We start from the raw sequence: 16807 nt of genomic DNA, 5'->3' as shown, positions 1-16807 counted from the left end.
CATCCGGAGATTACCTACTAATAGACTTCGCATTACTGTATTTGTAGTAGCATTTATCATTAAGTGGCATAGGTTACCATAGGTACCTCCTTTTAGGGTTCCGTACCTCAAAAGGAAAAAAACGGAACCCTTACAGGATCACTCGTGCGTCTGTCTGTCCGTCCGTCTGTCCGTCTGTCACAGCCTCTTTGCTCCGAAACTACTGTACCAATTAAATCGAAATTTGGCACACATATGTAAGTCTGTGACCCAAAGACGGACATGTAACGTCTATAAATAAATTTGAAACATAGGGGCCACTTTTGGGGGGTAAATGAGAAAATTAAAAAACAAAGTTTTGCAAACTATATCGTGTCATATATCAAATGAAATGGCTTTTAGTGAGAATTTCAACAATTTTTTATTATAATTTTAAGATAAACAGTTTAGACGTTATTCAAGTAAATATGCAATAAACACCGCGCCGCGAGTCGCACGATTCGGTGTTCAATTCGAATATTTATGTTTAAAAAGACACCAAAAACTAATTTCGGGGACAGTATATAAAAATACAGTATGAAGGACTGTATATAAAATGTATGGACAAAATTAATCATAATTTTGAGCAATTAAATAAATGCAAGTCGCATGCTTCATCTAGTTTTAAGTAGTGAATTATGCCTGTCACGTCCTAAACTTTTAAAAGGCAATGGACACTCCATTAAGTCCCTTAATAGCAATTCTATGGCTATTCAACGGTATGGTCATCCAGGGAAATAAAAGCCTCATTATAGTCGTCTTTAAGGAATGGGTTGGTTCATAAAAATAAATCTAAGAGAACTTGTGTTTTATACTTAAAGGTAAAAGTATAAAATAAGTTAATTGAAACTATAAGTAATATTATTCGACCTGGAACTTTAGCTGTTCGATTAACAGCAAAATATAATTGCAGGAACTGGACCTTATATAGCTTCTTATTTTATTATTATTTTATTGCTGTAAGTCTCTATGGAACAATTTTTCATACGAATTCAAATTTCATTATTAACCAGCGGGTTATAATGAGATTCAGTACCATATTATGACCCGGCGGGTTATAATGAGATTTAGTACAACCCGGCGGAATTAGAACTTATTTGAAAATCGAAATCGAACCGTGATAGCTAGACAATTGAAATTTTCACAGATGATGTATTTCTGTTGCCGCTATAATAACAAATACTAAAAAGTACGGAACCCTCGGTGCGCGAGTCCGACTCGCACTTGGCCGGTTTTTTTAAAAATAAGGTACTTTAAGTTTCAATAAAACGTTGTTTCTAGTAAGTTGCCTTGCTTTTTATTGTCTCGCAAAAGGTGAGAAAAGTAGAGTATTCTCCTTTGGGATAAAGCTGTTTTCGTAAACGGAATAAAGCACTGTTTTATGTCACGGGCGCGAGCGTGAAACCCTCGCTGCACTCAGGACTCCGTTTTAATTCCCTCGCTTCGCCAGGAATTAACTCCTAACACCCTCGCTACGCTCGGGAGTTAAATTTGGAGTCCCTCGTTTACTCAGGATTCAATATCGCGCCCGTGATATAAAGCAGTGCTTTATTCCCTCGGTGTATAATCTACTATTTTAACCTCTATAGGCATATGACAACTATATGCTTAGCATTTAAAAAAAATTTGGTCCCCCTACCCTGTGCTGTTAGTAATCCGTATTGTTTTTTTCCTTTTTTTTACTAAAGCTGTGCGAGTCTTTGCGACCACCATATTTTATAAACCAAATATTGAAATATACTGCTCTAGAGAAAATCATACGTTGATGGAATTATAATTTTATTTTAGGCCTAAATATGCAGGTAATACATACTTATCAATCGAAAAGCGCCACGGCAAAACTGATGAGACTTTCACAAAAATGCTTGCAAATTTGGTTGAAAAGGGTTCGCCGTGTCCTATTTTAAGATAAACTTATGCGAAGCTGGCAGCTGTTATATAAATACGAATGTGAGTTAATTTTGCGACGGGCATTGCGTTTTGATGTAACTGGGCGCTGCGACCGGTTTTGGCGGCCCCAATATCTTCGTTGCGGCAGTGGGTGACTCTACCCGGCCGCGTGTTGCGCGAGCACGGGCTAGTTGAGTTCTCTACTAGCGAACCAGTGTGATAAGATCTGTATGTCTTCACACTGGAGTATAGCACTGTCTTGCTCTCACACCGGAGTGCCGTAGGTTTGGATCCGCATCAACCATGTACTGATGCGCTCTTACCTATGACAAAGGTAAGGATCCAACAATTTCAGGGCGTATCTTAAAGCGTTTTACTTCAGTTTTATTTAACCCCCGACGCAAAAAGAGGGGTGTTACATGTTTGACTCCAATGTCTGTCTGTCTGTGGCATCGTAGCTCTCCAACGGATGGACTGATTTTGATGGATATGTTTGATAGAAATCAATCCAGCTGTTTGAAGAGTATCAGCTCTTTTCCAACAAGATGTGAGGCATTTTTGGCATAAGCGTAGGGTTTTTTTTATTGTTTTTAATTTAATAATGTAGTTATCATCATGATTAGTACTACCATGGAAGATGTGCTACCATCTTTCGTTTACATGAAAGTGAACTCTAAACATCATCTTCTGATAAATTTTGCTTTAAAGGATAATGTAAAAAACGGCGTAAAAAGTGTCCAGACTGTACAGCACACCGTAGAGCACACCTTCGAGTCGTACGAGCTAGGTAAGCGATTGTAATGCAACCCCAGTAATATATGATGTGGGACTCGTGACGTAATTTTAAACCTATTATACAGAAGAGCTTGTTTGGACATATTCACGATCCAAATGCTTATTATGGCGTGGGATTGTTTCCGTAATAGGATCGATATATATTAATAGCCTCTTATGTTTAAACATGGGTAATTAATTGGTGCAGGTAATCAAGATCAAATGCTGGTTTTGGCACCTCCTTTTATGAGAGTTGGTTTACAATGTAGTCTACTTATGTCACTTAGGGCCCGGATCATCACATACAAATCGATTGACGTGCGTAGGTACGTCACTAATAATAATTTAAAAATACACACTACAATTGGTAAAATAAACGTCAACAAAAGAGGTTGGATCCTGGATCGTGTAATGTTGACGATCTTGCTGATTTCTAATAAGTATTCAATGGATCTCTACGAATTGTATTGAAGCACTTATGTAAAAGTTCCTGACCCAAATACAGTTTTGTTTAGAGGTCCAAAGGAAACATCAGTAACCGACTGATTAATTGTTAAATACTGGTGTTTTCTTTGCAACCCAGTAACATTGACAGGGTATTAGGGTTAATGCCGAAATAATGTTATAAAACGACGAACCACTCAGTAGGCCACGGTCTTAAAGTGTGCTAATGAAAAAGTAACAACTTCGTATTTGTCAGTTTCGATCACATAATGTGTTTCCCACGGAAATAGCGAGGTATTGTTAGACAGCAATCCCCGATTGCAAATAGGAAGTGGTCAATGATGGAACATTAGCGACGTAGGTGGCGCACGCGCACGGAAATGTGCACATAATGACAAGGCGGTACAGCCATACGTCTTCCAGGAGACTGTTAAGTGTCATTTGAGCAACAAAAATGTATCCTGTCTGTATGTTGCGATGAAGGAAATTTGCCAGTATGTCACGTGCAATTGTTCATGAACTTCAATTCATACAATCGAAATAAAAAATAGGTAGGTATATCTAAGTAGGTACCAGATATAATATGTTATGATAATACTTATGCTTTGGACGCATGACTGACCACCACTGAAAGAATAAATAAAGAAAAATTTAAATACTAACGTAGCCAACGTATGAGACTAGGAGTTGAACCTTTCCGCAAAACTAGCTTACAGAGTCAACATCTGTAACCAGGCGAGCCGTAAGTTACAATTTAAATTACTCGCTATACTTTTTGGCAACGTTTATCAGTATGCAGGTAAAATGCATCATTTTATTGTTTCAAAATGTTTTTTTGTTAATCTTATAAAATAACTGTTTTAAAGTCATCGACAATAACGTATGTAAATGTTTTTGTCACATGATCCTGAAATGTTTTCTCTGAAGGATCTCACAAGCCTTTTGTAACATCAGATGGCGTCCGAAGACAATAAGTCACAGACACGCCTGCAAATCAGATAACCGACCCAAACATCTTTCAAATGTTATGACGTGAATAACTTAGTTACATTGTAAAAGCTTTGTTCAATATCTAGCAGGTATTGAGTAAGGCTCTTTCTATGTGTGTAAGACATACGTTGGTTGATTAGCGACGGTTGATTAATGTTTAAGAACAATATTTGTAGTGGACGGTTTCCTCATTGGTTTCTTAAACTAAACTCGTTTTCCATCATACATATACCATTGTATTGAATTGCGTTGCTTGGTCGGAAGATATATCTAAGGTTATATCTTAGGTTACTAGTGGCGAAATGGGTGTGATCTCTTAGCCTAAACTTTGCTCAACGTTTGGCCATCCTTTACATATCTAGTTGATAAGCAGTGTTATGCAGCGGCAGCACAGTACCGCGTGCAGCTCTATTGCAATTAGAATTCTCTCTATACGTTTCCAGTTGCATTGTTAGATGCATTCCGTCTGTTCTCACCCTTAGAGGTTGCAAAATTATTCGATAGGAATCACATAAGGTACGCTTTTGTTGTACCGGCGTACCTTTGGAAGGCGAGGCGAAGCTTCCGCGAGGTGTTATCGCGATCGCCGCCGGCGCAATCAGAGCGTTGCGTCCATCGCGCATGCGTAACCAAAGGCGCTATCAATTACACATCGAATATCTGCATCAACATTTTGACTCGAGTAGTTAAGTGTCTATGGTTGTGTTTTTTGATAATGGCCCGTCCACGGGGCAAAGGCCTAAAGTTACTTTGCGTTCATTTTAGGGTCTATTTAGCTATTTGCTTTGAATTTCAGTACGTGAATAATGCATAACAATTCGGAATTAAATGTGTGCTTTCTTGTTCTGACTTCTCTCTTGTTAAGATATTTATTTCTTCATATTAAATATTAATACTTAGGTACACTTAGACACTTAGTGTTGGGCCCTAAAGGTGATGGATGAAAAGAGATTGCATGTAGCGGAGATGAGAATGTTAAGGTGGATGTGTGGCGTGACGAGAATTGATAGGATAAGGAATGAGTATATAAGAGTTCTCTCGCGTTCCAAGGGTTCCGTACATTACACAGTTTAAACATTTTTTATGTGAAACGTGAGTGAAATAATGCCTTAAAAAAACGCGTAGGGGTCAGATCAAAAACTAAGTATTTAAGTCCGACTCACGCTTGACTGCACATTTCTAATAGGTTTTCCTGTAATCTATAGGTTAAGATCTATTTTGTGTATTTTTTTCAACATTTTAGACCCAGTAGTTTCGGAGATAAAGGGGATGGTCGTTTTTTGCCTATTTTCTTGAATAACTTCTAAATTGTTTTTCCTAAAATTATAAAAAAATATATATTTGAGATTCAAACAATGAGCTCTTTCATTTGATATGTAACACGATATAGTTTGAAAAACTTTAGTTTTAAATTTTCTCATTTACCCCCCAAAAGTATACCAAACATATGTATACCAAAATTAGCAAATTTCAACTTAATTGGTCCAGTAGTTTCGGAGAAAATAGGCTGTGACAGAAGGACAGACAGACGCACGAGTGATCCTATAAGGGTTCCGTTTTTTCCTTTTGAGGTACGGAACCCTAAAAACAACAACTAATAAGCTGTCCTTACTACCTATTGTTTGTTTCAATACTTGTTTTTGCCCTTTTCATTATTAACGTAAATAATCCTAAATGCATCGTAATTGGATATATCTATGGGACGCGGAGTTTATCTCGCTCGTAAGGATCGAGGTAAAAAAAATCTGAAGTGGTTCACCGGGAATGTCCCCGATTGTACAATCGGTCAGGAGCGGTATTTGACATGCGTTAAGTGACGTTTCGTGTTGAACTTCAGTTGAATAGAAGAGATCGTGTGTTGTCGAATAGGTAAATTTGACATTAGCAATACACAGTTAGGTGACAACGAAACCAAACCGAACCACGCCGAGTTCAGAGCCATTTTAAACCGTATAGTAGTAAGAAAACAAAGTTGATTTTTGTTGCATACTTTTTTCAATGAATGAGTTTTGGTTGTACCAAATGATACTTTCCACAGTTGATGAACAAATGATTCATTCCACTGTTGAACTGATGTTGAAGCCGAAAATGACAGTTGTGCATCTCGAATAGGGCCCCTGAGGTATGTACACTGCCAATCTGTCATATGTTACAATACAATAACAATTATATAGGTAAGTAAGGAAGTTTTGCTACGAGTTTAGATATATTTGACGTTAACCTTTCCCTTTTTACCTAGTCTACTTATACCACCTTAGTAGCCACCAGCTGCTGTGTTTTAACCAAGTTTTAACCTTGAAAGATAATCTCAGCAATTTCGTTCAATAAATCACATTCACATCCGCAAATGTCTCTTGAATCAACCTTCAAGGGTAATTAAGTAAAACGTTTAATTAAGGAAAAACGAATTCGCCCATAATTTGGAATTAAGTGGTAAGTTGTAAAAGAGGAAGACGCGACCTCGTCGGCGCCGGAGCCGGCCGGAGGCCGAGCGAGTCGCATGTGGTCGAGCTAAACAAACTATTACCAACGATTACGTTATTTCCATTGACTTAACTAATAACTACGTTTTGTTATTCAACTCTTAATGTAATTTAAATTAAAAATAGTATTACAAACTGACCCATTTAACTTAACGTTTAAGTTACTACTTAATTACCATTTTCAAGCCATAAAGTATGGTTAGAATTTCCGTTTCCTTTATTCGTTCTAGTAATAAGTTAAGTATTTAGAATTAATTTAGCGGAGATTTGCATGTGCGTATAAAGTCAATTCTCGCGTCAATAACTTTACAAGTTTTATGACATAACTATTAAATTTACACGGACTCTGTATTGAGTTTGTCATCGTTTTTAATACCGTCAATTCTACGCAGTTGTTACTCGTACTCGTACGTACCTTGAATACAACATAAGTATGCAGCACCCGGCTTGTTCCATGTCTTTCATTTGTCATCAAGTTATGTGATGTCATGCGCAGTGGCAGAGGTGCAGGGCACTTCCATCTGCTCTCTGAGCAGTCGTCTGAGGCGGACCAATGTAGGAGTTATCTCCGACTGCACGTTTTTGTCACGGATCTTGGGGTCACACTTATGTTGGCTAGTAGGTATAAGGAGAGTTAGGTAAACGATTGAAATACCCAGCCTAGGGCGTTTGCCATACAACGTGAGAATATCAGTTATTGTTGTATTGTTGTATTTATATATTTAAAAGAATGACTTTTAATCAAGGTCAGAAGGACCATTTTAGTTACGTTGTAATTCGACAAAGGTTAGAATTTTGTAACAAGGGATTAACTTTGACAAAATACCTGTAAGATATATTTTTTTCTGCGACTTCTAAGTTTAAGGGAATTATAAATACCTATCACAGTAATAATTCATTTCAGTTACGTTTTTGTTTGATGGGTACCTTACCTATATCATGCTCAGCTTCTATTTGTTCTTTGGTATGATGATCTCTATCGTAAACGACTCGTCTAACTAAAACACGTTTTTATAGCACTTCAATAATTAACAAAAAATAAATGATGTGGGACAATGTTAAGCAGCAAGTCATGTTTTGGCAATTTGATTAAAATCAAATATGAACTTCAATTCTTAGATTTCGTTTATGCGTGATACGTGTCCGTATATAAAGAGTAGCACGTCAGGGTCAAAGGCAGAAAAGGTACTTACTATAATAAAAAAAAAAAAGTTTATTTACCAAAAAATTATACATTGTTTTATTAACCTATGATCTCCACACTAGGCTAGGCCTGTCTTGTGGAGTCAGTTGAGACAATTCCAATTTTTAATTAACATCTTCCTACGCTGAAGTTTTGACATTGTGCTAACTTCAAAATAGTCCAATACGATAATTATTAACTCTACCTATACTTTCCTAGAGCATACCTGGGCCGCCCAGCAAGAAGACGTCCTATTGGACGCCCCAGGTATCGCTGGTGCGACAGGGTGGAGGCGGATCTACGCGAACTTCGAGTCACCAATTGGCGAGAGGTCGCACAGGATCGAGAAAAGTGGCGCTGTCTTGTGTCGGAGGCCAAGTCTCATTTTGGGTCGCTGAGCCAGCGGGGTAACTAAGTAGTAAGTAAGTATACTTTCCTAATTTAATTGTGATCCAAAGATAAAATCTCGCCTATAAAATGTAGGCATATAAGCAATGACGCGCTGAAAGAAAAATTGCCTGAATACCTACGAGTAAAACCTCTGACAAAAATAGCGATAAGGATACATACAATTCGTGAATAGAATCTTATTCCCTCAAAAATAAACACGAACCTTTTCGTACAAAAATAAGAATATGTATGCCAATATAATTTAATTTTCTGCATAAAAGGTCCTAGTTGACAGCGGGTATACGAAGCCCGGTATGGCGTGGGCAGGGCAGATTTGTATTACCTACCTTGCGTCATACATATCTTAAGGCTGCGTATTTACTCGGTGACTCAATAATTCGACTCACCATATGTTTCCATGAATGAACGGTTTGTCATACTACATACTATGTTACCTATTTCCGTGACTATTCCATGAATATTCTCATTTGTTTTTATGACAAATGTAATTAAATACATGTGCGAGTATTTCGTTACTATAATGTCGGCTGAGGTTTACCGAATTAACGGCACATTTCGTTAAAAAATTAAGTATCCTTACTGGTTGGTAAACTTGTTTCCTCTGTACAATATGTTTGGTTAAGTAAAATTCGGTAATTTGATTACCTATATTATAATATTATTATTGCATGGTATGAAAATAGTGGCAGAGAAAAGAATGGAATGGCGATTACTCCACCGACAAGAGCCAGGCTGTTAAAATGATGATGATGAAAATACTTCCTAAAAGGTGCCCTACCTAGTAGACTTGACTAGAGTCGAGGCGAGGGTCGAAGTATAACATTTTAAAAAGTAGTAGGTATTTTTAACTTAGTTACTTTAGGTTTTAGCAGCCTGTCTTTCGATGGAATTTTAGAATTTCAATAGAAATTAGTTTTCTCTTAATATCTCATGTTTCTCAATATCTTTATATCTATTGATTTGATTGATCCTTCAAAAATTTTGAAGTTGTGATATCTGAATATCGTATTGAATGCGCGTGGGATGCGTAGGTGTAGCCTTGCTGCCCGTATTGGCATGGCATTGGCGTCAACCGCCAGCCTTATAAGCCTTTTGGGGGCAGGGCTACTTCATTGCAATAACATTTCGAGCATTTGTTTTAATTGCCGCGGCGGGAAAATCTAATCCTTTCAGTCAGATCAACAAACCGGTTAGCATAATTTATGGTAGGTATATAAATTATGAACCTGTTCCTTATTAGGTAATATAATTCTGTTTGAAAGAAAGAAAGAAAGAAAATACATTTATTTAACGCCACAACATATTACACATGGAAAAGGAAACATACCGACATAAAAAACATTGGACGCTAAAATAGGATCCCACTCAGCATAATGCCGCGGTAATCCGTGGCGCTGGTGGTGGTGTTTATGGGTACCTAAGTTTTAACCAAGTTTTTTGAGAAATGGTTATGGTTTTTTACCTGTCAACTTTAAGGATTTGACATTATATAGTCTCCATGATTTGACACTTTGATGGACAACAACGCTGGCAACAATCGTCTGACAGTGATGTAGTACCTACTTGCCATTTATTTGATCTATTTGATATATCATAGAGAACAAAGTAAGTATGTGTGATAAGCCACCTCTTTGTTTTTATATGTGTCTATTGCAAAACTTATCTAGTGACCTCTAGGACGATATAACCAAACGGAGTAGCCATTGACAGGCATTCCCCTCTCCTATATATTATACTACTCTTTGCATTCCCCTCTGTCGAAAATAGTTACAATGTGCATGGATTGACGTTTATCTGACATGGCTATTTTGACGTTACGTATTACATTTGACGTTCCCCTCCCCCGCAAATTACAGACGTGGCGGCTCCGTTTGGTTATATCCTCCTAGAGTGACCTATTAAGCTTCGAGTGCTTACTCCATACATCAGTTTCCTTAGGTATAATAATAGGGTTGTTGACACATGTTGAATTTTATAACTAAATCTAGTTAAATATATAGAAACTGAGCAATTTATAACAATAAATTGAAAACTAAAAAAAAATAGGCAATAATAAAAAATACATCAGTTTAAAAAAAAAACTTACAAATAGGAAAAAAATAATGGTACCATTGTTTTCCAAACCTACCCTACTATTACATATTATATAAGTTGTATGTGGGGTATGGTAAAACGTATTATTAATCAATTTTAAACTTTAAGTAACAAATGAATACGAAGTTTTGAGTTCAAAGTCAAGTGATTCATACTGCGAAGGCTTAAGTAACTCGTTTGTCAAGCCTATCCCCTGATCCTCTCGTATTGAATATTGCAAAGCCCCAGGTCCCAAAGGACGAATATTAAACAATGCGGTGTGGAGGCGTATAAATTATGTAGGTACGGATATTTATTCAGCCGCAGCTGATCAGCCTTCCTACCTTATTAACATACGAGCAATGCCGAGCATCCGAGCTCATGAAAATAAAACTTTAAGTACTACCGCATTATCTATTCATGATCTTTGTAACAATAAAATCAAATAAAAAGAAGCTGGCAAAGCTTACAACAAGAAATGTCTTTGCATGCTTGTTGTGAGCTTGCACATTCAGTTTCGTACACATAGTACTTTGTCATAGTAACGAGTAATATGCCACGAAAGCCATAGTATATCATTTCAGAAAATGGCAAGGTTCTAAAAATGACCTGCAGCTATTGAGCAAGACCATTGGTATGCTTTGTTGCAGTAATATCTGAGGCAAAATGTTATATTCATAGAGTATGTTAATGTTATCACAACATTAGAATAACATATTGATGTACGAGTACCTATACAGAGACACGCATAAAAATACTTGTGTAGACATTCGTTATTGGAACAAGGTCGTATCGGTGATAATGGTATGAAGTCATTCTGATGATAATTTATAAAAACCTGCGGTTACGCTAAACGCTCTGGTGAATATGGAACTTTCTCTCTTTAATTTACAGTGTTAATGTATTCATATTTATCCTAATTACTCCTGGATCGCCTTCACCTACTTTAATAAATTAAATTAGACTCTTATTAGATTCATTAACACGACAAGAAATATAATATGTGATACGAGTCAGAATTATTATTGTTCTCGATAAAAGATCGTTATAAGTTTGTCCCAAGTTTACGATGTACTTATTTACCTATCTATATAATACATTTTAAGGATTGTAACATTTATGTTAGGTAAGTACATATTTTAACGACTTCTACAGGCATAACATCTACCTATGTAGTTTATAACACGGAATGATGTGTTGTATAACTCGTATAAATTGTCAGATAATAACAACGACATCAAAGTTCAAAAATCTTGCACGGCAGTAGTATGGCTCTCTGGCTCTGGCACATAGAGCGGACTATTGATAATGAAGTATTGCCTCAACCCTCAATAGACAGGGCCAGGAATGTAAACAACAAAACAATGGTGAATACCTGCGAGCGCACGGCCGCCAGCAGGACGCTGGCGAGGACACACGTTCCATAGAGCCACATGTTGACACTTGACAGCTTGTCACTAGCACAGGTTAGCGCGGCATCGGCATGGCGTTCGGTCGCCGTGCGGGTCTGAGCGCCACTGCGCGCGGAGCCTCACGACCGAGAACAACAAACTTTACTTTCTGTGGGAGGCCGCGTTTACATGCAAGGTTTTGTGGACTATGATGGGTTTTGCTAGTAAATATACAGACACGTTGTTTAAATATATTAACAACGGGTCACACGTATTTTAAGTCGGAAAACGCTCGACATGTTTCACTCCGTACCGAGGAGTGTCATCAGGAGCTTGCGTTGACGGTGACGGACCGGCGCAGACTGTGCCGTTCCGACACGTAAGACACTTTGTTTGTCTATATTTACTGGCAAATTATGTAATAAGTACTTGCCTAGTAATAATGTGAGCGTCTTTTTATGTTTCCTCTTTCCTGTACTATTTAAATACCTGCTGCTGATAGTCCTGCATTCGATAATTTAGGTACATATATGATTTCCCTCCGCTTTCCTTTTTTACGGTAGGTATTACGTATATCTTGGTTTACGAAAACGAGTTTTGCGTGAATCTAACTACCCGCCCCGATCACATATCGATAACCGATAAGAACATGACTAAAGCATTTGAAAACAAGAAGTCTAAAAACGTAGGTAGTAGGTAAATTGATAGAGTTTGAAATAGGTTGTGAAATACTATGGAAATGTAACAATCGACGCAAAAAGTAGTCAACAATGAAATCCCATAATCAAGGTCAAAGGGAAATTATTAGTCACAAAAACGGACGAAATAATAATCCAAAGAATGTTGTAAGTAATACTTCAAGCCTGGCCTACCTTTAAAATGCTAAGGGCCCTTGCCTTAGCACGCGAGGACGAATCTACTATATAGGTAATGACGCGGGCGATGCCGCATGCCGGCATAAATAAAAATTCCGATCCAATTCACGTTCTTTACCGTATTTCTGGGAGGAAAGGCATTTGCATGAACCGGGTTTTCTCGCGAATTTAAAAAAAAAGATATGCGGGAAGTTCTCATAAAAAAGCTCAGAGGGTTTTATACACGGTAAAGGTTAAAGAGAAATGAGATACCGTTTAATTATGTTGGTTGGTTATTAAAGTTCCCTTTTACTTAAGTTCCTGGGGTGCTGCTTCAAGAGTAATATTTGACTAAACTTCCTGAAATATTCATCGCTGATGAGCAGAAGATAACTTTCATTGAATTCTTTATAATCATTACCATTACATATATTATACAATGCACTAAATATATGAATATCATAATCGGCATAATAATATATGACTTCGTATGCGGTAAGGGGTTAATTCATTATTTTTCGCCAGGACGCTGAGAAAAGCGTAACGTGTAACACTATTAGCCAATCTACTGTGGCAATACATTTGTTAAGACTAAGAATCATTTAACTACTTCATCTTCCGATTGCGGAACTAGATGTAGATTGCCTAACGACTAGGTAATACCTCTTTTTCCTCAGCACTGCTGAGCTAAACTTTATGTATTTGGTTGTTAGGGCAGACAATCGATTGTTTATATTACAATAAATACAATATATGTACAATAAATATATAATTCGGAGTTTTCATCGCACGTTAAAATTATAGTGAGCTATGGAGTCGAGCATTGTGTTAATTTGTACTTTAATAAAATGGTTATATTTTATTAGTCTGGCTTTTAACTACAGAATTGTGAGAGGATATAATAAATGTTGGTTTCTTTTACTTGTCCTTACGGCGTCCGGAAACTGCAATTATTTTTACTTCGAATCTGTCGTTAAGGTTCAGTGGTTTTCGGTTTTCGACATTAACTTAAAAAATAACCGTCATTTCGGCTCCAGTGTGCACGCGTGCCCGGCACGCAACGCCGCGCGCGGGCGCAGCAGTTACGACACACGCACACTCGCGCACGTCCGCACGAGCCCTACAGCAACGCACACACCGGCGCGCCAGGTACCGCCAGGCCAGACCTATCTGATTATCCTGTTCTACCTTTTTTCCTACTGTAGAGTTAGCCTTGGGCGACACGACATGGCGAGTCCTTGCGGGTTTTTTGGTTTGGCAGAAATTTCCTAGCATTTATTTTTAAAAGAAGTAAAACGTAGAAGTTTATGTACTCGTTTTATTTTTAAAATGTTGAGTATTTTTCAATTACAAAACGTTAAACGTTGTTTCCATACTTTACCAGACGTGTCCATACTTTAGTTATAATCGTTAATCTATACTAACATTTCAAGGCGGTTATAATCTGCTTTTACTACGAGGTACGAGGTAGTTATCCTAATTTGTGGTTTACCACTCAATGATGTTGTATTCTTGAGACTCTTTGACTAAACAAGCTCAATTGGTTCAACTTCGACTATACCAAGGTAGGTAATGCGTTGAGTTACAAAAATCTTTAGCTTTTATTTTCCAAATGTAAAAAAATAGATTGGTGCATGAAAGGTTCACGGAACTTCTAAGGATGCACTGTGTTAGCTGTGAGGGAGGTGCATTTATACTCCGCTCTTGGAATCTGGAGATTCAGGTGTCCATATCCTGCGGTGGTCTCTTACCATTATGAGCTATATGTTAGTTTGCACGAGCATGATGTAATTTTATACATTTTACCAGTAATTTAGCCCCAACAAGTTTGTAGTTCTTAAAACTAACATAAAACACTATTATTCCACCTCAATACTCTAGAAACTACTTTCAAATGAAATAAAATAAAGTTAAAAGGGTTAATCCAGGCAAATGTGCTATAAAATGGCTATAAAACGAGATGTAAAATAGGTTTTAGCTTAAAGTTTACTGCCGTGGCTTACTTTCGTAGACATCTACGAGGTTTTTGCGTTGCACTAGATTTCAACGCGTTTAATTAGCCGTCAGATTAAGGAATTTACGAAACGTGCCTCCCTGTCACACTTACGTATGATTTTACAAGTGCGGCAGAGAGGCAACACGTCGAACGTGGTTCGCGGTATCGCGGTAGGCCCTCTGTGTTCATGTTTTGTTTTTCGCTGGGTTACACAAAAGGATAAGGAGAAATGTATAACGGCAGATTAGCTTAGGCGGTAATTGTTAACGACCTTGGCTAAGCTAGAGCTCCTAGTTTTATATGCCTATCATGATTATTTGTACCTCTATCTGGTACAGTCAACTGCAGAGAAAAGGTATCCCCCCTGCATAGAAGTTTGTATACAAAGGTGCTAAGCGAATATTATTGCTGACTGTACCTACAACGAAAGCCTTATTGAGTTTATTTACTGTGAGTCTAGGTCGATTTATGTAAGAGGTATAATTATCCTACTTAAAACTCTACTTGCTTTATTTAAATAATTGTGGTTAAAGGTAATTCTGTTCTGTCTGTCTGTAGTCTGTACCTTTGAGTATATTACGTATGATTTTACAAGTGCGGCAGAGAGGCAACACGTCGAACGTGGTTCGCGGTATCGCGGTAGGCCCTCTGTGTTCATGTTTTGTTTTTCGCTGGGTTACACAAAAGGATAAGGAGAAATGTATAACGGCAGATTAGCTTAGGCGGTAATTGTTAACGACCTTGGCTAAGCTAGAGCTCCTAGTTTTATATGCCTATCATGATTATTTGTACCTCTATCTGGTACAGTCAACTGCAGAGAAAAGGTATCCCCCCTGCATAGAAGTTTGTATACAAAGGTGCTAAGCGAATATTATTGCTGACTGTACCTACAACGAAAGCCTTATTGAGTTTATTCACTGTGAGTCTAGGTCGATTTATGTAAGAGGTATAATTATCCTACTTAAAACTCTACTTGCTTTATTTAAATAATTGTGGTTAAAGGTAATTCTGTTCTGTCTGTCTGTAGTCTGTACCTTTGAGTATATCCCATCTCTGTACTGACAGATTTGATTTAACTTTAAGTTATGTTATTAAAGTATTTAGGAAAATTTCAAGAATGTTAATTAGAATAAAATACACTTCGATTCTTATTAATTACATTAAGAGGAGTTCAGAAGTAAAACAATATAATTATTCCAAAACTTTCCTTAAAACGCAAAGCTTGAATAAGCAGAAAAGTTTTCCAAACGTCGAACTTTATTTCGATTAACTTTTATGAAAAATCGCCATCTGCCGGCAAGTTATATTAAAGTAGGATTTGCGGCGCGTCACGGAGCGTGAGGGCGCTGCCGTCGGCTTGTTGCCGCCCAAATCAATATCCTCACGACGTGCGCCATCCCGCCGATTTTTCCTTCAGTATTTCAGAAGGCACCCCCCTCGTTGCCATTTCTCGTGTACATTCGCGCTACCAGTGCCCGTAAGCGAATCCCAACAGATAACCGGACTTGACCCAATTACTCGTAGGTGAGTGTAATATGTTATTACTATTTATTATTTGAGAAGGTTCATTGAAAGGCTGTATGATACTCGTTTTATTATTACGTTCATTCATAAACTCGGTATACGGAGCTGGGAAAGAATACGTTGGAAAGGCGGCCAACGGAAGGCATTAGAATTAAACGTGAGTTCGAATGCAAGGATTTATTTCGGAAAACCTATTTTATTGCATGTAAATTAAGTTCAGGGTATATCAGGTGTTATATGAATGTAACTGTTACTTTTTTTATTACATAACTTGTAGCTAGTTTCGAAAAGTTTACCGGCTGGTTATATTTACTTAATGTACTATTTGTAATTGTTAATGGTAAAATTTAAATAAATTATCTAAAAACAGAGTATATACCCTCTAGAGCATATGTATATAATGTTATCGTTTATTATAGTTAAACATACAGACATTGCGACGCTGTGTGTTAACGCAGTTATACGTTGTTTAAGTTTATAATTAGTGTGCTTTGATTACCGTTATGAGTAACAAAACGGTCGCTTTAATATTAACCCGTTGGATGATTACAGTGATTAGGATGATTACTGTTATTTAAATTGGTAAGTGTTATACTAAAATATCTTCAAATAATACAAATATACTTTATTACTTTATTTACATACAAGATATATACAGTGGTACTACGTAAACGAAATTAATAACTAGCTTAAATCTAAAATAGGCCCTTGAGGCATTGTACCAAGGATACTGGCGGCATTTCCCCCCTGTATCGCAATGCTGATACGTTGTGCGA

The 16807-nt window shown here is 37.3% G+C and overlaps 2 protein-coding genes across 3 annotated transcripts in view; one reads left to right on the top strand and one right to left on the bottom strand.

Moving 5' to 3' along the window:
- LOC134743000 (uncharacterized) overlaps window positions 1–11802 on the bottom strand; it is a 31771-nt gene extending 19969 nt beyond the window's left edge. For both annotated transcript variants that reach the window (XM_063676260.1, XM_063676261.1), the window contains exon 1: window positions 11642–11802. In XM_063676260.1, the coding sequence (XP_063532330.1) occupies window positions 11642–11701 (60 nt within the window). In that variant the 5' untranslated portion in view covers window positions 11702–11802. The remainder of the gene's footprint in view (window positions 1–11641) is intronic.
- A 504-nt stretch (window positions 11803–12306) lies between these two features.
- LOC134742797 (synapsin) overlaps window positions 12307–16807 on the top strand; it is a 123359-nt gene continuing 118858 nt past the window's right edge. The window contains exons 1-2 of the mRNA XM_063675983.1: window positions 12307–12342; window positions 13549–13660. Coding sequence (XP_063532053.1) covers window positions 12307–12342; window positions 13549–13660 — 148 coding nt within the window. The remainder of the gene's footprint in view (window positions 12343–13548; window positions 13661–16807) is intronic.

The sequence above is a fragment of the Cydia strobilella genome, chromosome 7, assembly GCF_947568885.1.
Source record: "Cydia strobilella chromosome 7, ilCydStro3.1, whole genome shotgun sequence".
In the NCBI taxonomy this organism is placed as follows: Eukaryota; Metazoa; Arthropoda; class Insecta; order Lepidoptera; family Tortricidae; genus Cydia; species Cydia strobilella.
This window is presented reverse-complemented; position numbering and strand designations above follow the sequence as displayed.